This window comes from Jaculus jaculus, chromosome 7 (genome assembly GCF_020740685.1).
Source record: "Jaculus jaculus isolate mJacJac1 chromosome 7, mJacJac1.mat.Y.cur, whole genome shotgun sequence".
Classification (NCBI taxonomy): domain Eukaryota; kingdom Metazoa; phylum Chordata; class Mammalia; order Rodentia; family Dipodidae; genus Jaculus; species Jaculus jaculus.
Window position 1 is genome coordinate 138,140,260 of NC_059108.1, and position 25,198 is coordinate 138,165,457.

Genomic DNA, 25,198 nt, shown 5'->3' on the forward strand with positions numbered 1-25,198 from the left:
TTGGCCTGTTCAATAAAATCACCAAAGAGTGCCCATGAGAAAAATGCTACAGCTGCAGAAAGATCAGAGCAGTTCCCAGGGCAGACTCAGCGGGTTAAACAACTGGAAGGTCACTTTCTTTTCCCTCAGGCTTGCTGCTGGAGATGGCAACCTATTAGTGAACTCCAAGGGCTGGTTTCTGTAATTCCAGGGACATGATTCCAGGTGGGCAACTAGATAGCCTGAAAGCCCCAGGGGTTTCTGTCTCCACTTCCCAGCATCAGGAGTACAGTCGTACTCCACTGAGCTCAGCATCTATGTGCACGCTGGGATCCACATTAGGTCCTCATGCTTATGTGGCCAGCACTTTTCCGGCTGAACCATCTCTGCAGCTTCTGGACCTAGGTCGTGAGTAGCTCTCCTATGTCTGCTTTCCACCCTTGACCCTCTTTTTCTTCTTTTGGTGATGTGGATGGACAATGCTTATCTTCGCATTAAAAGGTTGATGTCAGTACCAATCTGGCTATTCATACACCTGCAAGGCACAAAGGCACATTTCCTTAGTTTTTCTTTTCTTTTCTTTTTTTTTTTTCCAGGTTGACCTGGAACTCACTATGTAAATCACAGGTGGCCTTGAACTCATGGCAATTATCCAACCTCTGCCTCCTGAGAGCTGGAATTAAAGGCGTGCACTGCCACACATGGCTACTCCCTTAGTTTTAATTAAATATTTAAATCTCTACAATAATTCCACAGAAGTGTTGTCAGTTTTCATAATACTTCTAATATTGTTCTGCCTATTCTATTGTTCTTTCTTACAAATCTAAGCAATTTTCTTTTTTAAAATATTTACTCATTAATCTGCAAGCAGGGAGATAGAGAGAAGAGAGACAGACAGAATTGGCATGCCAGGCCCTTCAACCAGTGCAAATGACTCCAGATACATGCTCCAGTTTATGCATCTGGCTATATGTGAGTACTGAGGAATTGAACCTAGGTTGTTAGGCTTTACAGGTAAGTGCCTTAACCTCTGAGCCATCTCTCCAGTTCCCAAGCAATTTTCTTCAAGGGTATTTATATCTGCTCTGCTGGGTCTTCAAAAACACCATAAAATTAAAATGAAATAACATAAAGTACAATGGGACAAATGACTAAGAACAAAAGAGAAATAGAAAAGTTGTAAACTTACTGAAACCAACTACCAATCACTTAACTGCTCCATGAAACAAAGCAGCAAAAGGTTTGTAGTGGCTAAATCCATGCTGTCTCCTGTCACTCTCCATAGTTATGAGAAAGAAGGATATTTTATGATCAACATACAAATTCTTCCTTTGACTTTCTCCTCATGATAGTCTTATGAAAATTCTGGCTCAAAAATAGGAGCTTGGAGCTAACAAAGAAGAGAAAGTCCCTTTGTCACAGAGAATGGTGAAGAAGAACAAAGAAAAACCTTGGAAAAGCACTTCATAAGTACCTCTTCTATGCAGCTTTATGTAGGCTCCCTATACTTGTGGCTACTGCAAGTACTTTGATTTAGAAATACACAAATAGATTTGTGACTCATTCTCATTATAAATGAGTATTTCTTAGATTCTGTGTGGTCCATTACTATTCATCCTTATCTACTTTCTTGAGACTACCTAGAGTCACTCTTCTTCAATATTACTTTCTACAAAAGACATAGTACAGGGCTGGCGGTACGGCTTAGCAGTTAAAGCACTTGCCTGTGAAGCCTAAGGTTTGATTTCCGCATACCTACATAACCCAGATATACAAGGTGGCATATTTGTCTGGAGTTCATTTACAGTGGCTAGAGGCCCTGGTGCATCCATTTTCTATCTGCCTCTCTCTTGCTCTTTAATAATTAAAATGAAAAATTTTTTAAAGTATTTTTTTTTAAAGAGACATAGCAACTAGATTTAATTTACAGACTTCTTTTTAATTATTTCCAAATGTGCTTGGAAACAGTTGAACAGAAACATAGAGCAGCTGGACAAACTTTTCCATTTGCATTAAGGATGAAGAGTCTACTTAGCAATCAATCCCCTCTTTTATATTGTGATTGAATTAAGATACATAATTAGACCACTGATTGTCCACCAGAAAGAACAAGCCCAGCGTCCAGAGACCCAAAAACAAATATTCTCTACACATTCCTTTTTATCTTGTTAACAACATGTGACGTTGGGAGATGAGTATAGATAAAACAAGATCATCAAAATATGGAAAATATCCTTAAAGGAACTGGTAAGTAAGTGGGGACTTATTGTACTATGTTCTGAATCTGGGGAAACATCTGAAAATGTTCATAATAAAAACAAAATCCAAATAACACCAAGGCTTCAGGGTAGTCTGAAGGCAATTTTGTCTTAATGTTCGGCTGAGCAGTTTATTCCAGGGTAGCTGGGAGCTGGGATCCTGGAAGAGGGGCACAATACTCACTGCAGTGGCCCTGGACCCCATCGAGGTGGAGCCTTAGACGCAGAGAACCAGCAACAGTAGAAACAAACCCTTTATAACAAAGGCTAACCAAATCACATATTTTCTTGAAAAATTAAGAAATTCAAATAAATGTGCATAGTAATTTTATAAGTTATGTATTTTAATTGAAATTTTTGGTGCTGGCTTGACATACCCATAACAGCTGAGTTTGATCTTCCCAAGTCAGATAATAGCAAATTGTAGAAATTCACAATATTTACTGAAATCTATTCTGTGTCAGGCATCAGCTTAACATGCTGCATGTGTTATTTCATCTAGTCTTTCTCAATTAACCTACAAAACAGTCGTGATATAATTGTAGGCATGAAAGCTGCCTTGAGTGGTCTCAGTTACTTATCTAAAGTTATAGCATCAGAATGTAAGCCATGCCATTCTTAATTCTAGAACGTACTTTCCTAAGCACCAAAAAAATAAATCGATAAATAAACTCTAGGGCTACTTGAAACCCACATTATCCATATAATACCCTGCTAAGATTTGCCTCTTCCTGATTTATATACTGTGCGTCTTACCCAACCCCACAGTTGCTTCCCTATCTTCACTCCTATCCAATGACCCTATCCTACTCTGTGGTCTAGTCTCTTAGATATCCATGAATCTATGTTCTCCTTATTAGGCCCATGTAATCACTTCAACAGTGTTAGAACTGCTTCTGAATTTCTTTTTAAATAAATATTTTTATTTATTTATTTTCAAGAAGAGAAATATAGAGAAAATAGAGACAGAGAGAATGGGCACACCAGGGACTCCAGCCACTGCAAACGAACTCCAGATGAATGTGCCACCTTATATATCAGGCTTTACGTGGGTACTGGGGAATTGAATTTGGGTCATTAGTCTTTGTAGGTGAGTGCCTTAACTGCACCTTAATCACTAAGCCATCTCTCCACTACATCTGAATTCCTTGATTTTTTTTTTTTTGATCCTTTGAAATTTTTACCCTAAAATTTTCTAACACTATACCTATCTTGCATGATCTGCAGTAGGCCCAATTCAAAGTTTGTATCTCCAAATCCTAGTCCAAAATATGGCTCTATTCAAAGGCAGGGTGAGGCCCTATCCAATAGTATTAGTGGTTTTATAAACAGAGGAACATAATGAAATGTCTATTTCTCTGCACATGCAGAGAAAAATCTCTGCTACCCAGGAGGAAAACTATCAGAAGGTCTTGGTGTGGGACTTTCAGACTCCAGAACACTGAGAAAATTCTGTTGTTTAAGTCACACTATGTATGCATGTGTATATATATATATATGTGCATATTTATTTGTTAATGGTATCCCAAGCAGATTAATGACTACAACAACTTATCCTATTTTCCTGTTTCTGAGGTTCCATTTCAAATTCTGAAGAAAACAGGAAATAACTGGCTTCTCTGGAGACTACATTATATAACTGAAGGGGTTCTAAATTAAGAACTACATGATTGGATTTTCCATCATGATTCTGCTACTTACCAGCTATGAGACCTCCTAGAAGTCATTGAAGTTCTTTAAGTCTGTTTTCCTTGTAGTATATCAAACCAGAAAAATGTCTGTCATCAGTATTTCACAATAAAAGTGAAAATATAAAGTCTGCCAATGATTGCCAGATAATGCTAGGTGACCTGTTACTGATACACAAAACCCATTTCATTAGCTGTCTTCTTTACTGGGGTGTCAGCAGATTTCTGTCATGTGTTCATAGCCTCATTCTAGGTGATTTTGCCCATCAGTCCATTTTGAATGTTGGCATTTTCTTCCTTCACCTTTCTCAAGTTCTGTCACAGCAGCAACATGCCAGCTTCTGGTTGCTGTCGCCTTCTGCTTCCATATCAGATGACTATCCTGTGTCTGCTTTCCTTCGTGGCAACACCTGTACTTTAGTGTCAATCCCTAAGTGCCCTTTTCCCATTCACGGGGAATAAAGGAATTGTTACCTTCTTCTTCCATCACTCTCATGTTCTGCACTCAGTGACACACTGGCCCTTGGCCTTCTGAAGACATTTTATCTTCCTTGCATCCCATTCAGTGAAAAGATTCCAAAACTTTGAGTCATATATTCAGCTGACATGCTTATTACTGTGGTGGATTCATTGGCATTCTGGTTCTTGATTAATGTTTTACTTGTAATAATCAATAGCCCCCTTACTTCCACCTATCTATTCTTTAAGGTTTTCCTAACATGGTACCCCTACCTTAAGTAATTTCTTTAGAATTCCCAAATATCTTAACTTGTACTTTTTTTTCTTTTGATATTTCCAAGGTAAGGTCTCACTCTACCTCAGGTTGACCTGGAATTTACTCTGTAGCTCTAGGTTGGCCTCAAACTCCCAGTGATCCTCCTACCTCAGCCTCCTGATTGCTATGATTAAAAGCATGTGCCACCATGCCCAGCTTAATTTACACTTTTTAATATTTACTTTAATTTACTGTAGTATCATTATTGGAATAGCATCACTAGATTATAAACATTTTAACCTCCTTAATTTAAGGTACACTGATTATTTAGTAAATGTTTAATAAATACACTAACAAACTGATCTCAGCAAAATACAGATTTTGATTTTACTGAGACACAAGGTTTGGATATTTTTGGTAAAAGATCAAATGCCAACTTGAACATATGTTACAAGGGATAAAATGGCTTAAAATCCTAACTTCCATGTCTTTACCTCCATTGACAGAAAGCAATAATGGTTCACAGTGAGTTGCTTGCCTTGTAAGTATTGAGAAAATGTTGAATTATCAAAAGAATGAATGTTTAAAATGGTGTTTGAGCTTTCAGTACTTTATGGAAAGAAACCTGATATATAATTTGAAGGGATTCCCTAAAGCAATGAGAATACTGTGATGTTGGAAGAATGAATGCTTGTCCTTTAAGATACAGGAGAGAATACTATTTAAATATTTCCTCTGGGCCTTGTACCTAAGACATTGTTGAAGTTAAGGGTTTAACAAAGCTGTGTACATATCTAGTAAAGAACCTGAAGAGGGCACAAAGATAACAGATATGGTTTTAATTATAGGGGAATTAAGATAGTTACGAGTGTAAGAGACAGAGTGAAATGATTTCTCTGCAGCTCTACAGCATGTATTTTTCTAGACTTTTGGGAGGAATTGTGACTTTTTTTTTCTGATAATAGCAGATGATTTAAAAGATACTTTTAGGGGCTGAAAAGATGGTTCAGCATTTAAGGCTCTTGCCTGCAAAGTCTAATGACAGAGTTAGATTCCCCAGTACCCATGTGAAGCCAGAGGCACAAAGTGAAGCATACATCTGGAGCTTGTTTTCAGTGGCTGGAGATCCTGACATGCCCATTCTCTCTGTCTGTTTCTCATATCTCTTTCTCTTTATAGGTAAATAAAAATCGTTTCTTAAAAGATAATTTTAGAGCCTGGTAGGGTGACACACACCTTTAATCTCACCACTTGGGAGGCAGAGGTAGGAGAATTGCTGTGAGTTCAAGGTTCACATGATACTACATAGTGAATTCCAGGTCAGCCTGGGCTAGAGTGAGACTCTACCTCAAAGAATAACACACACACACACACACACACACACACACGCACATATATATATATATATATTTAGCTGTTACTATTTTAGGACTATGTGCTCAGGACTTAAACTCCTATTATCTCATTTAATCCCACAGATCACTGTGAGATGTTGGGCTATCTTCCCACTTTCCCAGCAGATTCTGGGACATCTGGATGCTGTCCTCAAGGTGTCACAAGTGCAGAAGATAAGCCCACCTTAGAGAACCAGAATTTGAACTAATTTTTCCTATCCCCAAACTCAGAACCAAATTTAGACACATTATGGTATAATCCCATCACTTTTTCATGAATCATTTGACCAGTATGTTTCCATGGTTGCTACTTCAGTCCAGATAGAATGTTCTACATTTATCTAATGTCCAGAAAACTTCTCTGTAATGTTTAACATTTTTCTAAATCTTCCTAATTTGATTAACCACAACTTCTAGGTACTTGCTTAAGATATGGTATCACACAGATTTGTGGTACCAAATGCAAATAATATATGTTCTTTTGGTATATTTGTCTGTGTCTACTATACCTGGAAAACCCAAAGCGTTACTTGATTCCATTGTTTGGGAACTGCTGACGAAATCCTGTTTGGTACAGAATGTCTAATTGTGGAAGGCAGTTCTTGTACAAAGACAGGACTCAGAAGAAAATGGTGACAAGAAGAAAGACACACATTAATCATCTAGTCTGTAATAAATGCAGTCAGAGACTCTTCATATTTTAGTTGCTTCCTGCCCACCCCCCAAAATAATGTGCATGACTACTTCACTGAATTATAATGCCTCATTTCTTTACAAAAGAGAAAGAAATCTTGAGGCTATGGAATTTAACCACATATAGACAGTAAACTGTCCAGCTGGGCCCTACCAACTCCAGTTGATTTTAGTATCCAGGCCTTGTCTCTGACATCCCGCTAACTTCCAGGCCAGCAAGGCCTGACTATCGACATGGTTGGAAATGAATTAGTCAAGTTGGCCTTAGGCTCTTTGTTTTGCCATCTTTAAAATGAAGGAAATTGTATCTAACACTCAGAGATTAAGCAGATTACATAGATTAAAACAACAGAGCACTGGGTACATCACAGACATTGATAAATGATTTCTGTGCTTTAAGTAAATTATCTGGGATAACAATCAACAATAGAACGTTCCACAGTTTGACATCACTGAGCTTGATTTCTTTTCCATTCCCAAAATTACCAGTAGCATAACTATCCCATTAATAAAATCTGAACAGATACAGTATCTTTGTAAAATATGAATTCTCTGAAACTTGTAACCAACACATGGAAAGAAGACAGCTATATGGTTAAATCTCAATTTCTGGGTCACAGTGAAAAACACAGGATATCACAGTAACTACCCACTTAGCAAATTTAAGTGCGTGTTTAGGGATCCAGAAATATGAGAAAATTGCCAGCTTTAGTGAGTTATGAAGAATCTGATATTTAGAAACTCTAGAAGCAACTTGGGGCTGAGAACGTGACTTCTCAGATAGAATGCTTGCTGCGCAAGTGTGAGCACTGGGCTTAGGGTCCCCAAAGCCCACATAAATGCTGAGCAGGGGAGGGGGTTAGCCTGCCTGTCGCCCATCACTTGAGAGGCAGAGAAAGGTCATCCCCTGGGCAAGCTGGCTGGCTAGACTAGCCAAATCAACAAGCTCTGCGCTCAACCAGGGTCTGTCACTTGAAAGACATACATACATACAGTACACCCACACCCACACACACATACACACACACGGGGGAGGGGGGAAGAGAGAGAGAGCCTTCTTCCAATGAGAGAGCATGCTTTAGTAAAATAAAGAAGAGAGTGAGCAAAATTCACTTGAGAGCTGGAGAGATGACTTAGTGGTTAAGGAACTTGCCTGCAAAGACAAAGGACCCAGGTTTGATTCTCTAGGAACCACCTAGGCGACATACACAAAACGGCACATGTGTCTGCAGTTCGTTTGCAGCAGCTAAAGGCCCAGGCACAGCCATTCTCTCTCTCTCCCCCACCTCTTTCTCTCTCTCAAATAGATAAATAAAATAATAAAGAAAATAAAAATTTGCGTGATGTCACTCTCTACCCTCCATACGGACATACATGCTCCCTCACATACATGCATACAGATAAATACACGTATGCACACATACCACACATATGTGCACATGCAAAAACAGAGAAAAAAACTTAAAAATCAAGCATCCATTTAAGTTTTCTTTTAGGATTCAGTAGTTTTTTTTTTTTTTTCCCAGTGTGATGGGTGGTTTGTGTAAAAGGAATCAAAAGCTTTTGATATTAAGGATGTATATGACTATAATTCTAGAATAAGATTCAAAGTGTGCTGACTAATAGAAAAACACTTCAAGGTACCAAACACTTAAATAACACAGCATCCAGCAATCTTTTTCAGAGTACAATGCTTCTGCCACTGGATCTTTTCAGAGCTCATCCTCACAATCTTAACAAGAAAGCCTCATTGACAGTGAAAAGTGATTTTTCCCATTAATATGTCAGATTTGAAAATTTGTTTAATTAGTAACCAGATAGAAAATTTTATATTAAATGTAAGTGGCCCTAGCTTACTTGACCTTTCATAAAACATGACATATTTACCTGTAGTGCAAGAACTTCCCCCCAATGTTAAGAAAATAAAATCGCACCATATCACAAGGTTTTGGGAAGAACATTTTATTGCTAAGCATATCCTTGAACGAAAATGCAAATATGAAACAAAAGAGAAAGGAAAAAGAAAAAGCCGTAACGTCACAACATCATAAAATAAATTCCTTTAGGCTCAGCTAATAAAACAACAGGAATATGATAAAGCTCACATACAGAATGCACGTGTTCCCATAAAATTATCCAAATAGAAACTTACACTAAAAGGAATATAACAAATGTGTCTTTACTCAAATAAAAATGTATAAAGAAATAAAGCAAAAAACCAGCTCACAAAACATCAAGACTCCAGGAACAGCAATCTTTTACAGACATCGAGATATAATCAACTTCATATAGGCTGGGCCATTTACCTAAATCGTGCTTTAATATCTTTTGTATAATCCTGTCTTTTTAATGACAACAAAAAAATTAAAAAAAATCTTAACACACTGAAATATCATAAGGAGGAACACCTCTTTCCATACACATTAGTAAAGGCAACCATTGTTTAGATTGTGCCTTTTGCCCCGTGTCTTTAAGATACTTTTATTTTCAAAGTCAAATATCCATGCAACTTACAAAGACCAGCAAGAGTAGATTTCTAAATCTAAACAGCTGACTGTTTCTCATCTGTACAAAAGAAATTGTATATATCTGACCCTCCAGACGACACACTTCATTTCTGTGTGAATATTTGTCTTGCTTTGTCTTCTTGCTTTTAGAATAGTTATGGCCACAAAACCAGTTTATTATTATTCTGTACATTGTTTCCTCTTTACAAAAAAAAAAAGAAGACAAAAAGACAACTTGAATACAAAGCAAACGAAATAAACAGAGAAACAGGAAATAACAGTTCTTAAAGCGGTATGTACATAGGTGACTAAGGAATTATACCAGCAAAAATGTAGTAAAATATGTAAACAAAATCTGAGAAGATTTTTTTTTGTTTAAATTCTCTTCTTCACAGTTAACTGTGACAAAACGAAAACTCACACTTTCTTCACATTTGAAGGTTTACTTTTTTGTTGTTTTGTTATTTTCTTTTAAAATAACATTCTCTTCCACTTCAAGACTTTAACAGATTCCTGTGTCAGTCATCCCATCAAGCATACCATGATAAATATATCTGTATATATATATTTATTTATATATATTATACTATTAAATTCCTTTGTTGTGTGTCACAGCAGCTTTATTCAATTACTTGTTTTAAAAAAGATGGGCGAAGGGAGAAGTGAGCAGATGGAAAGATAGAGTTATTCACATCAGCTACAAAATTAGACCACTATGAAAACCGTTTCCATGTTAGGTGTGGGGGCGGGGCGGGAAAGAACAATGTATTTCAGTCTGTCATGAGTGTTTGGCTTGTGTGACCTTTTGCGGTTCCAGCACAAGTTGAACTCCCCTCCTGTCTGTTATGACTGTTCAACAGACTAGTATTGTCATTTGTTCTTTTTTTTCGTTTATTTGGTTTGCATGCATGTCAACCAATTACAGATCCAGCCCACCCCCCTTTCCCTTTCTCAGGAAAGGTCATTTAAAATTTGTGGGGCGTTTCTCTTGCGCACAATTTGGGTTAATGGACAGGAACGAGATTAGTAAGTAAAGCCAATAGCTCAGATAAAAACCAGCCCAAAACCCATCTGTTTGAGGTGTGGGTGGCCAATACTAGAAAGTAGATCTTGGGGGACCAGCTTTTCACGTCATATCACCATCTACTGCATGGGTTTTGCTGTGTGTCCATCAGAGCATCTGACAGGAACAAACAACAGATCCTACAGACATCACAACCTATTAAGTGGAGTGAACACCATGCTAGCTTTTGAGTTCATATGCCAATAGTCTCTCACACTTTTTGTGTTCCGAGTAATTGTTATCTTCTTCTTATGTCCAGTCATTGTCAAAAAAATAAACTAAAACCCAATAGCCATTTTCCCCTCAGATCTTGAAAAGTTACACGCACACTGGCCAGAATCAGATAAAGGTGGGTATTTTTTTTTTTTTTTGGTATATTTTTTAAGCATTTTCTTTTCTCATTTTTTTTTTGTTTTTGTTTTTTTGGTGTGTGTGTGTGTGTGTATTTTTTTTACATAATTAAACAAAAAAAAATAAAAGACATCATTACAGTCAGGCTTCACAAACATCATTACAGACTCACTTGGAGTTATGGAACAAGTAAGCCACAGAGTCTTTTTTACCCTTCGCAGAAGGTCCTGGAGAGAGAAACAAAGAAGCTTCCACGTCCAGGGAACTGCTCCAGGCGTCTAAGTGTGTGTGCTTTTATAATACAGCTGGGCAGATAGAACTTTCTGTCTCCGGGCCGTGCCTGCAACATCGACCCATGCATGATGTTTACGCAGAGATGCGTCATTGTATGTGTGTGTGTGTGTGTGTGTGTGTTTGTATGTGTGTGTGTGTAGTGTGGGTGTGGGTGTGTCCTTGTAAAAATGGTTTTCCCACCGTACGTCATGGCATGTCCACCCCGTGTGGCGGTTTAGAGCAGTTCGGACGGCTGTCCCATCCCAAGGTCAAGGTGCTCAGGTGCGTCGGGCGCATCAGCGCGTTTACACGTAGTACTCCCTGTCCTTGTTTTTCTGCTTCTTGTGGCCGCCCTTGGAGCTGGCCTGCTTCTCCTTCACCAGCGCGCCGTTGCTCTGGGCCGAGTTGCTGATGTAGTTCCGCGTCTCGTCCACCTGGTAGGAGCCCTCGTCCCTGTTCCTGTACTTGTACATGGCGTACAGGAGGATCAAGATGCAGAGGGCGGCAGCAGCCACAATGCCGACGACCATCCCTGTGGTACTGCTGGACTCCCGGATCACCTCTGAGGCCCCCGGGACCCGTCTGATTCCCGGCTCCGTGGGGTTTGCTGTGGGCACATTACGGAACATGGGGGAAGTAATTAGTGGGCTCTTCAGTTTGGTGCTGTCTAGCTCATAGGCAGTGGGCAACGGGAGCAAGACTATATCAGGCTGGGGTTTGAAATCACGGTTATTCATGTTGCCGGCTGGCAATTTGGGTACCATCCCAGACGAGGAGGAAGCCGTGAAGCGGATCAGCTCAGGGGACAGAGATGTGGCAGTAGTCCTACTAGTTTCCGAGACTTTGTTAGGTCTAAAGTCCTTGGATTCCCACTTGGGCGCATGAGCTTTGTAGCCACCTTCGAAGATTGAAGTGGAAAGACTCTTATCTGTTACCAAGGAGAAGGTGGTGTAAAAATCTTCATCATCAGTAGGGGGCAGGTTAGAGTCAAAGGTTTCCCCTGAGCCATACCCAGATATCACCAAGCCATCATCATCACAACCATCGCTGCCTTGGTCCGACAAGCAAGGTAACCCCGCCTCAGAGGTCATGGACAGGGAATCTTTGGTGGTCTCAATAATGGTGAGGAGGGGGCGGAAGGTAGGGGGGAGTGTAATGGAAGGAACACGAGTAGCAATAGGAGGGGTAACTAAAGGGTCTTCTACAAGAAGAGGGATAACTAATTCACCTCCTGGGATGGAAAAGAAAAAGAAAAAAAAAGACAATTAGTACAGGCGCAAACACAATTCGCAGTCATTCTAAATGAATGCAGCACACGGGTTTTATGCCTTAGCCTGATCTGCATGTGCATGTTTTCTGGTTTCCCGCCAATTCATTCTAGTCGGATTTAGGGCCCATGATTTACCTCTGCCCTCCCAAACACACAATACCGAGATCGGGAGCTTTGATTTTTAAAGATACTCTCAAGTAAATATTTTGGTAGAATTCACATATACTGTTCCCAGGATCTGCATATGAGAGAATGGCTTTCGATTAATTATGTTCTTAGCAATGATATCAAAGCAGTATATGGGGTACACGCACACACACACATACTGCAAGCTTAATTTATGGATTTATTAACGTGCATGTAACATTTCTTTGTTGATACTTCAGTTTCAACTTAGTTACTCTCTTTAATGAAAATAATTTATTCTCATATTACTTAGAACATGACCAGGATCAATGAACATAAAAGACGTTGCTCACTTCTTAGTAGCTGTCCTTGTTTACCATAAACTAAGTGACAAGAGCTTACTAAAGGTTAAAAATGTCCATTTACCAAATATACTTTGTCTATGCTTTTCTAGAGATTTCCAAGACTCTTCAATGACAAGTTGCTTTGCATTAGTATGTGTATTTATGCACTTTTTTTTTTTGCTATGTGCGATATGTGCTGAGTGAGAAGGCTAGATTTTTAAAAATAACAGCCTAGATATCCATGACATGCTGGAAATGTACTTTTGGATGCAGAAACGTTGAGTTAGCAAAGTGAGTTTTTAAATCTGTGATTCTTTATACTAAAATGACAAAAGTATATTAGCTTACCCACGTGTTCTCATCATTGCACACACAAACACATGGACTGAGTCAGGAAGAGGCATTCAGAATAGCTCATTACATTGTTGTGCTGTACAAACCATGAGTACAACTAATATTCTGCAAGGGAAGTTGCACACTGAACAAGAAGACCAAGGCTATTCGCCTATGTCAGGAAACAAACAAAATCTCTTTACAATGTTGATTTCTGAGCAGAAGGGTCTTGAGAAGTCATAGCACCTATCCCTCCACTGAATTTATTACAGGAAAAGATCTTCCCACTATAAAACTACTACCAGGAAAGGCAGAATTAACCTTCTTCATTAGCAAGTTGAAGGCAGTTTAGGGGTAACTGGACCCCAGAATGTAAAAGCGAGGAATGTCTCTTCATCAGTGAGGGAGAAGAATCTGGTTTTTCTTTTCTCTTTCTTCCCTAGAAGAGTGCTGCCAGCCTCCTTCTTGCTAGAGGCCAAGAACATATCAAAGAATCGGTTTCATCCTTTCTCACTCTTTCCTAAAAGAGAATATTAACAAAGGAGATTACCCCCTTTCCTGGAAATCTGGTGGTGTCTGGACACCTGATGTGGGGGCTGGATTAACCAGCTCAACTTCCAATCAATAAATTCCCATGAAAGACTCCAATCAGGGTCACCAGGTGGCTTTTCCATTTCCAGGGTCCCCTCCTGGGCAGAAGCTCTGCCTTCTTTTTGTCTCTTAAACTCCATAAAAATATCTTTCGAAGCCTCACCCTCTATTGTCCGTGAATTTTATTCATTGAAAAATCATAACACAAGAACCTGGAGGACACTGGCTCAGTGGCTGTTTTGTGAATAGCTGGTTACCTCACTCCTAAGTAGTTCCCCAAACAAGCGATGAGAAAAACTATTGCTATCCAAAACACACAGGATTCTGTATCAGTATGACTACAATATTGTCAAAAGACCTTTTCTGGGCTGATATATGTCCTTATATGCACTACTCTTGGTGATTAATGAATTTTCAATGAAATATTGAGACAGACTTGCCAGTGTTTGGGGACACCTGTTGACAAACACGACCATTGCTGTTTTTTATCCATCATTAAATCATACAGGGATTTGCTCCACATTACAGAGTCCTAAGGACATGTCAAAGGGATAAACCTTTAAACTTATAGACTACCATGGTTCTTCCTAGAAAGATTCATTCTTAGAACTCTTCCACTCAGCCTAGCACACCATGTGTGTTTAAACATCATCTGTGGCTCAGAACTACTACATCTAGATTGTCCAAGTTTCTGGGGAAAAGTCTCGTAAGCATACATTACAAGCCTAGGCTGCCTCCTCCACCTACCAATAACATTATGTTACAGAAAGAAATAGTTAGTCAGAGGTTAATAACATCTATTATCTGGATCATTTGGAGGGGAAAGGATAGAAGAATTATTCTGCTATCCATACCTTATGTGATAATCTTATTATATGTGAGGAAAGAAAACAAGGACCTTTCTGAGATTCTGTAGATGGTCTGTACTCTGTGCTAAACCCAAGCTTTCATTCTAGCACTCAGACTTTGAAAAATTTGAACAAAATGTTATTTGCAGATTTGCCACCATTTTGGACTTGCTTTCCTGAGCTGGAGTGGCTATTTTTACATTGTGAACATATATAATTTATATACCTTGTGACTTAGTTAATACATAATTTACACACTTTTGCTAGTTTTTATAAATGGGATTTGGAATGCAGTTCCCTAAAGGTAAACTACTCATAACTAATCCTGAACTTATTTTCTTATCCTTCTGATAGGGAGGGTGGGGCACCAAGTGTATGTTCAGGGTCGAATGGATAGTGAGTAGCATTTGAGTGACAGATGAGCAAGGATGAGAGAGAAGTGAAGGTCAGTGCAATCTGGCTGAAGGTTCCCTAGAGATTTCTTAGGTATGATTTCATTTCCTATTTGAGGACAAGACTGAATTTCTTTTAATCTCTCTTAACTAGGACAAGGTTTAGTATGTGGGTTCTTTTCTAGCCAAATTATATATGGAGAGAGAGAGAGAGAGAGAGAGAGAGAGAGAGAGAGAGAGAGAGAGAGGAGCATTTGTTCCTTGTGGCAACAACCAAAATATTCCTCATGTAGAATAACAAAGGAGCAACTGGATTAAAGGACAAAGAATCACTTACTTCTTGGAATCAAAGTGTAGGTACAACTAATTTTAATATAAATTCTGATGGTGGAAGTTTGTGTCCCTTCCCTTAAGAGTCAGCTCACCATCTTCCCAATTGCGTTCATTTACAATTTTAGTGTGCCATCTGTAAAACCCAACTGCAGAGTCAAATTTGCCTGTGTTTTATCTGTTTTCTCCTTATCATTCTACCTAAAGTTGTTTAAAATGCATTTAAATAACTCCACTTTATTTTGCTAGCCCCTCCCCAGCCCAACAAGTATCTCTCTAAGATTTAAAAGCACACTGAAATTCACCATCTTCACAAAGGTGTGTAGACGGGGATTATAAGGCTTGCTAACTGACTGTTTATAAACGGCTGGTGAGCTCCAGCGTGAGTTGATAAGAATTTATTTCAAACTTAAAATGATGGGTATCTTGTTCTAAGTTTAGACTCCCAAATCTGTCAAAACTACCTATCCCTCCTTTTCTCTGACATCTTGTTATCAATCCTAGTTGCAATGGTAAATAAAAAATGAACGATGGCCTCTTTTGGGAAAGTTTAGCATCCAATGTGTTGGTCTTCACTCACCGACACTAAAGAAGCTTCTACAACTCTCTTGTCTTGCCATCTCCAGGAATTGGAATGCTACCTGGAGTTTAAAATGAAGTTGCTGGCATGCAAACATAATTTTTTCATATGGGAATTAGAACAAAATATGTGGAAACTTTTAGATGACTATGGATAGGAAAACTGCCTGGAACACATGCGTGAGCTGGGGTAGACAATTTTAATAAGAAATTTTGTCTTTAAGACTTGAGGTGATTACAGTGTATACCCTGTTCTCTGTATTTGTAGATTTCTCATCCAGTGATTCAAGTATCTGTACTGAAAATGAACTGATTATTTTTTTTTCTTGCCCTTATCATCATTCCCTAACAAATTCAGTATAAATACCACTCCTTGGACACCATGACATTGCATTTGCTACTACAATCTAGAAAGATTTAAAGGATCATAGTCAAATCTGCACAAGTTTAATGCAAATGTTATAGCTTCTTATTCTCTTTATTTGTCTTGGACACAGGGTTTGACTATGTTGTCTGAGATGGCCTCAAACATCCAGGATTAAGTTTTTTTTCTTGTCTCTGCTGCTTAAGTAGCTGGGACAATTGCCATATAGCTAGCCCCTTACCTGGCTTACTATGCTATCTTATGTGAGGGACTTAAGCACCTATAAACATTGGTATCCTGCATGTAAACTGTACTGAGGGCCAGGGGCACATATCATTTGAGATGGAAAAGCAGGAGATACATTTCCTGAGAGTTTTGGAAAAAACACATCTATATATGTCTATATTTACATATGGCCACTTAAGCACTGTGATGAGTGATTAATCATGTGCCCAAGCTTAGTAATGTATTCACAGAATTAGGGCTAGAGAGATGGCTTAGCGGTTAAGGCACTTGCCTGCAAAGCCAAAGGACCCAGGTTCAACTCCCCAGGACCAACATCAGCAAGATGCACAAGGGGGCACACATGTCTGGAGTAAGTTTGCAGTGGTTAGAGGCCCTGGTCCACCCCCTCTTCTCTCTACCTGCCTGTTTTTCTCTCTCTGTTTTTAGTAAGTAAAAATAAAACATTTTAATAAAGTATTCACAGAATTAATGAATCTAAAGCCAGAAGGGTTATAGAAAAGTGACACATATCTTGTAGCACATAAAAACCCTAATTTCCTCTGTTCTCCCCAAACTAGTCTTTGGTTTAGAATGAGAACTATTTGTATGCCTTAAAGTTAGCATTTTTAAAATCAGGAATATATACACTGCTTTTTTTTTTTTTTTTTTTTTTTTTTTTTTGGACAAGGCTGTGCTTTAAACTAGAGAGATCACCAGGGATATAAAAGGTCTCCTTCAGCCTTGAAGGCTGGCCTGCTTTTTTGCTCTATGAGTGTATTTATAGATATATAATTCATGCCTCTAGGGCTGATATCTAGCAAAAGGAGGCTGTCTGCCATTGAAAAAGACAGTGTATTAAAAATTTAATAAAATCCTTCTGAACTGTGAGGAGGTTGTGGGTGATGGTGAATGTGGTAGGTCACCTAAAAAAGAAAAAATGAAAAAGCAAGACCATCATGAAGTTTCATTGTGGCTATAGCTATTGCCTTTAGGTAGTCAAATCTGAGAGGTCATAAAATAATAAATATAGAGACAGCAAACAATGATTGTTAGCAGTACAACTCTGGGGAGAACAGTGTACTCCAATTGCTTGAATCTGTGATCTATTTGGATTCTTTATTTCATGTCTTATTTGCAGTATTCTAATTTTCCCACTAAATTAGCCATTCAAAGGCACTCATTTAAATATTTGAGGCCATAGGAGAGAGTTCTTACAACACATAAATATGTGGAAGTTTGTAACCATGAAATTGCTCTGCATCTATGCTTAAGAAAAAAACAAACAAAACTGGCTTGGACAAACCTACCCAGTAGAAAAGAACAGATAAACTTAACTGTCTCAAAGGGGAATTATTTATAGTTAGAACTTATATTTTAAAGTGATGAAAATCTCCAGGTAAAAGCCTGCAACCCCAAAAGCAATTGGTTTAGCTGGAAAGAGTTTTGATTCTGAAAGGTTACAAATTCCTTTTGTGGAACTTATGCCTAAAAAAGATAGAATTACACATAGTGAAACTGGGGGGTGCCACGTGGAGGGCTCATTGGCTTATTGATTGAAAGCTTTGCCTCCAAAGTCAGCTAGACTAGACCCTAGTTACCTATGCTTACTAGCCACATGATTTTGGTCTTATTTCTTAAAGAATAATAATATTCTAGCCTATGTTGGGCCATTGTGTTTAAGTATTGAGCACAGTGCCTACTGACACTCAGAAATGCTAGTTTATTACATCTATTGATAGTTTTGACCTGTGAACAATCAAATCCTGATCCATGTCTTCTGTCCTTTTTAAATTCAGTGGTCTCATTATCAGGTAGCGATATAATTATATAGAATCTAGAGCAAACTTTAAACATAGTCATAGTATGAGGGTTTATAATCATTCAAAGATCTTATATTCGAAAAAAATTGATTCGGCTTTATTAAACTGACTCCCAGAGAGTTTCTTCAACAAAAACCAAAGCTTTCAATATAATTAGCTAAATTAACATCCCATTCAGAAAACTGTTCGTTTTAAACCTGAAATATTATTTACCATATGAAATACCACAAAATCACTTGAATTGAGGTGGAGTGAACCCACTCATTAGTGCTGCTAGACTAGAAACACATCTTTTATTTACCATGGAGTTTGACATTTCTATAATAGTTTCAGTTAACACTATTTATCACTAAAGTTAAACAAATAACTTCTTCATTACAAAAAACCACATGGCTTCTTACCACTCTTACATTTCCTCAAGTACATATGCAACACAGATCTATATAACATCAAGGTCAAGCAATGGTCTCATCCTAGCATTATCCCCTGTTGTGGTACCTACCAGAGGTATTTTCTAAACATGAAAATCACGTGTCTTCTTGGGATAATTTTAAGATCCTTATATAGCTTACCTGGTTATATCCTTGAGGGGAAAAACAAAATAAGACTATTAATAGAAAGTGAAACGGAGACAAAGAAGAGAAGACAAAAGGAATGGAGAGAGGAGGGGAGGAGGGAAATGAGAAGAGTAGGAGAGGACATGTGTGCATGTGTGATGGACTTCTGAGGATGTTAGCTGTACACTTTAGAAGGCATCAATATCATATTACAACCACTGTAAACACCTGCGAGTCTTGACGTCTTTATTCTATGTGAAATTGATTCTGTAGCCTGTGGTGCTGACGAGTGCATAATCCTGGAGAACCACTCTACCATAGTCACTTGAGAGTACCTTATTTCCCGTTTGCTGAGAGAAAACAAAATAAAGGGCTGACTTCTCTGAATATTTTCCAGGGAATTAAATTAAGGATGAAATTACTACTGATGACACTTATAGCTCTCTCAATTCATTTTTTTCCCCTGGGGTACAAGCCTCCCATATGCTGTAGCCAATTTTAATATTCCACTATAGAGCAACCAATACTGTAAAGTCTTTAAAGTTGGCGGTTTCAAAAAACTCAGGCTAAGAGGCTGGGCTTTCTTTGGTTGGTAAGGACTGTGTATCTACCTTCTTTAACCAAGAGTAGAATTTACATTGATAATTACAAGCATTTCAGCACAAAATAAAACAGTGAAAATTAAGCAAATAGGTTCAAATGAAATAAAATACTTAATGCAGTTTTTGAAATCAAATAGTAGAAAATAATTTATAAAAAAAGCAAACCAAGGGGAAGGAAAACAAATAATATCAACAAAGCATTCACATTATAAGGACATAAAAAGCAAGCAAAAGCAAATAAAATAAAGAAGGCCAATCTTGGGGAAAAGGAGATAGAAATAATTTTAGCATAGGCCAAATAATTGAAATTATGAAAGAAGAGCATACCATATTAATTTATAGTCAACTTACATCAACAAATTGCCCGCATGTTTTTTGGCATGAAAGAAAAAATTTACAAAAGAAAGTTGTGTAAGAATGCTCTTGGACAAATAGAATTGCCACATTCTTTTAACTTGATTTTTCTGTAGTTGTTGTCATTTCTTAAAAACGTTTGAGCAAAATGTCTAATTTTCAAATCTAATAATTTACAACAGAGGATGGTACAGGGAAGGAACAACACATACATCCACACCACAGAACATGAAAAGAAAAAAAAAATCTGCACTTTAATTAACAAATTTTACTTTGGGGGGTTGGGAGGGCATCAATTTTGAATGTAAAATAATTCTGAATGGTATAATTGAAAATTTTTTTAAAAAGAAGTTTTTACTTTTATAATTGGCCTTTAAAAAAAATCTATAAGTCTACAGGAATTTGAATGAATTTCTTCATTGTAAGTTTTCAGATATATACTTATTTTTTTGTCTCTTTGACAAATTTTAGATTTTCTTTAATTTAAGGGGATGGATGACAGCACATAAATTTTAACAATGCTAAAGAAAGGGGGAGTATGGGAAGGGAGGATGCAGAAAGGGAGGGCCGTGTCTATGAGTGCACTACACAGGAGATGAAGATGATAGGAGTAAATGTGTAAGTGAGTCGCCATGTCCATGTAAGGGCAGCACGGAGTGATCTAGCTGCATTAGAGCTTCTGGCTGTAAGGAAGGGATGGGCAATATACAAAAACAAATGAGCCTACACATGCCCATCTATGGAAATAAAGAACAGAACTCTAACACTGACAATCTCACACACCCTAAGCTGCAACTTCTTCAACATGCAATTATTCAAAAAAACAAAAAAATCATTTACATTTTCATTCTAAGATTTTCAAATTATAAAAACAGTTAAACTTTTTTTCCTACTCAAAATAGCCAAAGTACATAAAATCATAATACTGATAATCATAGTCAGAAGGTTGAAAGCAACGACAAGGAGACTAGGCTTATGCATTCGGGTTGAACAACTTCGTCGGCAGTCACACAGCCCCATCTGCAGTTAGGGGGGTGAGAGGTCTGCAGCGGCGGTGGGAAGGTCGTGCTTGTAAGGACTCCCCTCGATAGAGGTGGCATGTTCTACATGACGTCACCGCTCCCCCCACACCACCCATGCTGCACAGTACTGACAATGAGACTGGCTTATCTGACAGATGTGGATGTGGGGACGCTGCAGCTGAAGTTGTTCCACATTTAAAGGAGGGGAGGGAAATTGCAGAAAACAATTCATAACTTTTTTTTTCATCATTTTGGATAAAATCAAATCTAAAGATCTAGCAAGTCAAAAGAAATACATCAATATATATATGTATATATATATATGTAGATAGATATATATAATACAAAAAGCACTTAATTTCCAAACAAGAAGGAAAAAAAGAACAAAAATATTCTTTTTTAAAGAAAAATGTATTTCACACATTTTAGAGATGAACAACCAGATGTACGCGCTAATAGGCACAGACAGAGCAGTCCCAGGACACGATTTTGGTTTTTGTTTCTTTGTTTTGGGGGATAATTGATTCCCCTTTATGTGATAGCCAAAATTGAAAACCGATTTTGCTTTTTCTTTAATTTTTTTTTAATCTTGCTTCATTAAAAAAATAAAAAGGGCGTGCAGTCTGGATGTACGTCATAAGTAGACATTTAAAAGAGAAGGAAGTAGCTAGACTGACAAATGAGTTCTCATCTATTATCTTTTAACTGTCCCAGTGAATCAAGTTAATACATGCTTAAAGTAAGTTGCATTTAGGGAAAATAGAGAAACAGAACACAAAGCTAGGTTAGGAAAAGGGCAGCAAGACAAAACCAATTTGGGGATGAGAGGAAGGTATTCTGTTTTGTTTCATGCCTTTCCAGTAGAGGTGAGGGACATTCCAAGGCTTGTGGCCAGTTGGAAAGGTTGTGTGTCTATGTGTGTGTGTGTGTGTGTGTGTGTGTGTGTGTGTGTGTGTGTGTACTTGAAGTACAGCCTGTAGTGACAGCGACTGAGGTAAAATATGAGTTTATGAATTATACTTTAGTGAATATCATTCATTTTTATTCATAGCCCAGGAGGACATTTTAATGCAAAGAGGTATTATAGTTAACATTGATCCAAGAGTGCTCTTGGATTTTCATCAAACTGACAAAGTACCAAAGCTATCAGTAGGGCATAGAACCTGGTGAATGGAGGATATCCAATACTCTCGTGTACTAATAGTGTAAAAACTTCTCTCTGCACCAAAGTACCTATAAACTACTGGATAATTATTATGCAAATAAGGACTACTGTCACATATATATATGTATGAAACAGTGCAAGTTTTTAAGAGAATAATTTGAGAGACAAAATGTTATATTCAATTGACACTGAGAAAAATAGACAGGAATATGTGGATAAATAGTATGTATGTGTGTATATGTAGTATGTGTGGGACGGTAATGCAGAGATATAGGGACAGAGGTTTTAGAAATGGCCTCAGCCTCTATTGGAGGATACCACTAGGGTTGTACTCAACACTGTATCCCTGTGAGAACATTAATGTTCAACCAAGGACTGGGAAACCAGGGTAGGCAAACCACAAAGGTAAGACACTTAAGAGGACTTGGTTCTGATAGCCAATTCCAACCACTCCTTAACTCTCCTTTTAGGTAACTTTGACAAATAGAATAAAACTTGAAAATGAATCCAACTTCTGTCCCTTATGAGACGCCCCTTTTATTATTTTATTTAGAAATAATTGTAGTAATGTGTCCCCATGGGTCAGTCCGTACCAAGATTTTTAGTCTCTGGTTTAAAATGTTAACCATTATTTTGGGAACTTCACAAAGTGCAGCTGGAAGATTTTAAGAGGAGTCAGGAAAATCCCAATCATATAAGAATAGAAAAAGCCCTTGTTGCCATTTAGTTTAGCTTTTGACTAATTATAATTTAACATTGAATTTGCTTTCAAGATAAAACCTTGTAAATTCTAACCAAGATAGTTCCATAGAATATCAAATGTTTTTCATGGGGGAAAAAAGCTCATTTTATAGCATTCATGGAGATTTTTTTTTGTTTCACATGTAACTATTAAAAGCAGAAATATAACTTCTCTAAGTGTGAAACAAAGAGTCTGACACTGCCAATGCACTCATACTGTACTGTAATAAATGTGTTTTCAGGAAGATATATCAGCAGTTTGGGTTCCCTGAGGTTTCTGTAGAGTCATTTACCCATTTCAAAATTGCCTGTTTTAAAACTCTTACAAGTAGGATACTACTGCTATTCCAGAATCCACTGGTTTAAACAATTGAACATACTAAAATTTAGGGTTATCATTGTAAATAAAAATATAAGTATTTTTAATCCACAGTAGCAATCGTCTAAAGTGAAGCCAACACAGACAAGATATATATAGAGCATATCAATTTTTATAATAAAAATCAATCATTAGTTCACACAATGGAAGCTTCTTTGGTCTCTGGTTCAAGATAAGAAATCCAATTGCTCGGGCTGGAGAGATGGCTTAGTGGTTAAGCACTTGCCTGTGAAGCCTAAGGACCCCGGTTCAAGGCTTGATTCCCCAGGACCCACGTTAGCCAGATGCACAAGAGGGTGCACGCATCTGGAATTTGTCTGCAGTGGCTGGAAGCCCTGGCGCACCCATTCTCTCTCTCTCTCTCCCTGCCTCTTTCTCTGTCGCTTTCAAATAAATAAATAAAAATTAAAAAAAAGAAATCCAATTGCTAATAGCTCATCATCATGTTATAGCTTCATTTCCATTTTTCATCAGTCACTCATACTAAGTTTATATTGTCAATAAATGCATGTTTATATATTTATGGCTCTGCTCAAAGTTAGTAATAATGCATTTAAGTTATTTTGGCCCTTGAGAACAAAAGACACAATAATTTGATTTAAAACAGCATATTTTAATGCAACTATTTTTTTCAGACCAGGTCCTAATAATACCATCTACATGAAAAATATAACACTGAATGCTTATACTTAAATGCCATAACATGGAACTGAGCCAGGTAGAATTGAACATGAGTAGCTCACTTGTTTGGGAGAAACAAGTTTCTAAAACTGGTGGAATGAGATTGGGAAGCTTTAAGATGCGCTCAAGGAGCTTCAGTTGCAAGCCCAACCTGTCTGGAAGAGTAAGTCAGTTCTTCTTGTAGACAAATTGTCTTTCATGTATAAAGTGATGGTCAAGATCAAATGTCAAAGGGATTACTTTGTGTTTCATCAATTACTTTACATTTCTCAAGAAAAATATTGGAAAAGGAATGAACTGGGGGGTTCATCTTAAGAGTCTGGATGCAACACATGGGGAAAAAACCTCAAAACATTGTAGGAGAGTTGAGGAAGCAATTGGGATAACAAATACTTAATGTGGACTTCCAGTGTTTTGCAGTGGATATAAAGGTGTCTGGCCCACTAATGAAATAATACAAAAACATCTACTTTGAATGATGGTGGCTTTGTGTGTCCATGGGATAACGAGAAGGCTTCAGATCTGAATCACGTTGGGCTTAGAATGAATAATGCTGGCTTAGCACAAATGGATGTGGCATCCTTAGAAGGGAAGGACGGCTATCACTTGGTACCAAATGAGACTTTCCTGCATCTCAACAGTTTGGAAGTTCTTCCCCACACATAGTGATTCTCAAAGAGGTGATGAGACTTGATGTATACATGACATTTGTTTCTAAATAAAATTGTTTTATGCATTGTTCTTAATGCTGGATAAAAATGTATCAAATAAAACATCCATATAGAATCAGTTCTCAGACTCCATTTCCACTCTTAACTTATAATAGACAGGAAGAAAGAGAGAAACTACATTTTCAATATATAAAAGAGTGTTTGGATACCATCCAATTAGATATTTAAAACTGCACCTCTGTATGAATGATCTGCTGATTCATTTGACATTTACTTTTACAACTTTAAATTTAAAGAATTAAATTTAAACCTTGGTAAGATAGTACATGTTTAGATATAGTAGGGGAAGCCTTAAGTTAAATGCTTTTCTCTCTATATTAACACAAAGTTAATATATGTCTATATATCTATCTCACAATCTCTATTCTTCTTGGGACAATTCTGTACCCTGATTAGACTTCTACTGAGCCAGTGCTCCAGTGTACTAAATTTGTTTTCTTCTTTGTCTCAACTAGACCCTATGAAAATTTATGACAAGGACAATATCACATTCATTTTTATTTTCCTGCCAACCGGAATAATGATAATTATACAAGCACTTACTGAATGAACAAGTAGATGAGTAAATTAATATAATGCTTTGCTTTATTTTCTGCCTTCACACTAGCTTCTAGATTCCATAGAATCATTGATGTCTGTATAACCACCAAGTCTCTACTTATGCCTGATACCCCTTATAAAGGATAAGAACTTAGCATATCTGGAGGCCTAAGCTTGGTTGTTCTGCAAAACATCTTGTTAGTCGCTGAACGATCAGTGTCATTTCTCTGAGTCCATTTCTTCTTGTATGATACAGAGATTATTCCTGTTTAATTAGTTTATC

General features: G+C 37.6%; 1 protein-coding gene across 35 annotated transcripts in view; it reads right to left on the reverse strand.

Moving 5' to 3' along the window:
* Positions 1 to 8,668: 8,668 nt before the first annotated feature.
* Positions 8,669 to 25,198, reverse strand: part of Nrxn3 (neurexin 3) — a 1,695,425-nt gene continuing 1,678,895 nt past the window's right edge. For 13 of the 35 annotated variants that reach the window (XM_045154245.1, XM_045154244.1, XM_045154243.1 and 10 more), the window contains one exon: positions 8,669 to 11,528. In XM_045154245.1, coding sequence (XP_045010180.1) covers positions 11,227 to 11,528 — 302 coding nt within the window. In that variant the 3' untranslated portion in view covers positions 8,669 to 11,226. Of the gene's footprint in view, positions 12,153 to 19,653; positions 19,822 to 19,851; positions 20,340 to 25,198 lie in introns of those variants that run through there. The other 22 variants (XM_045154227.1, XM_045154222.1, XM_045154221.1 and 19 more) reach the window with 4 other exon arrangements.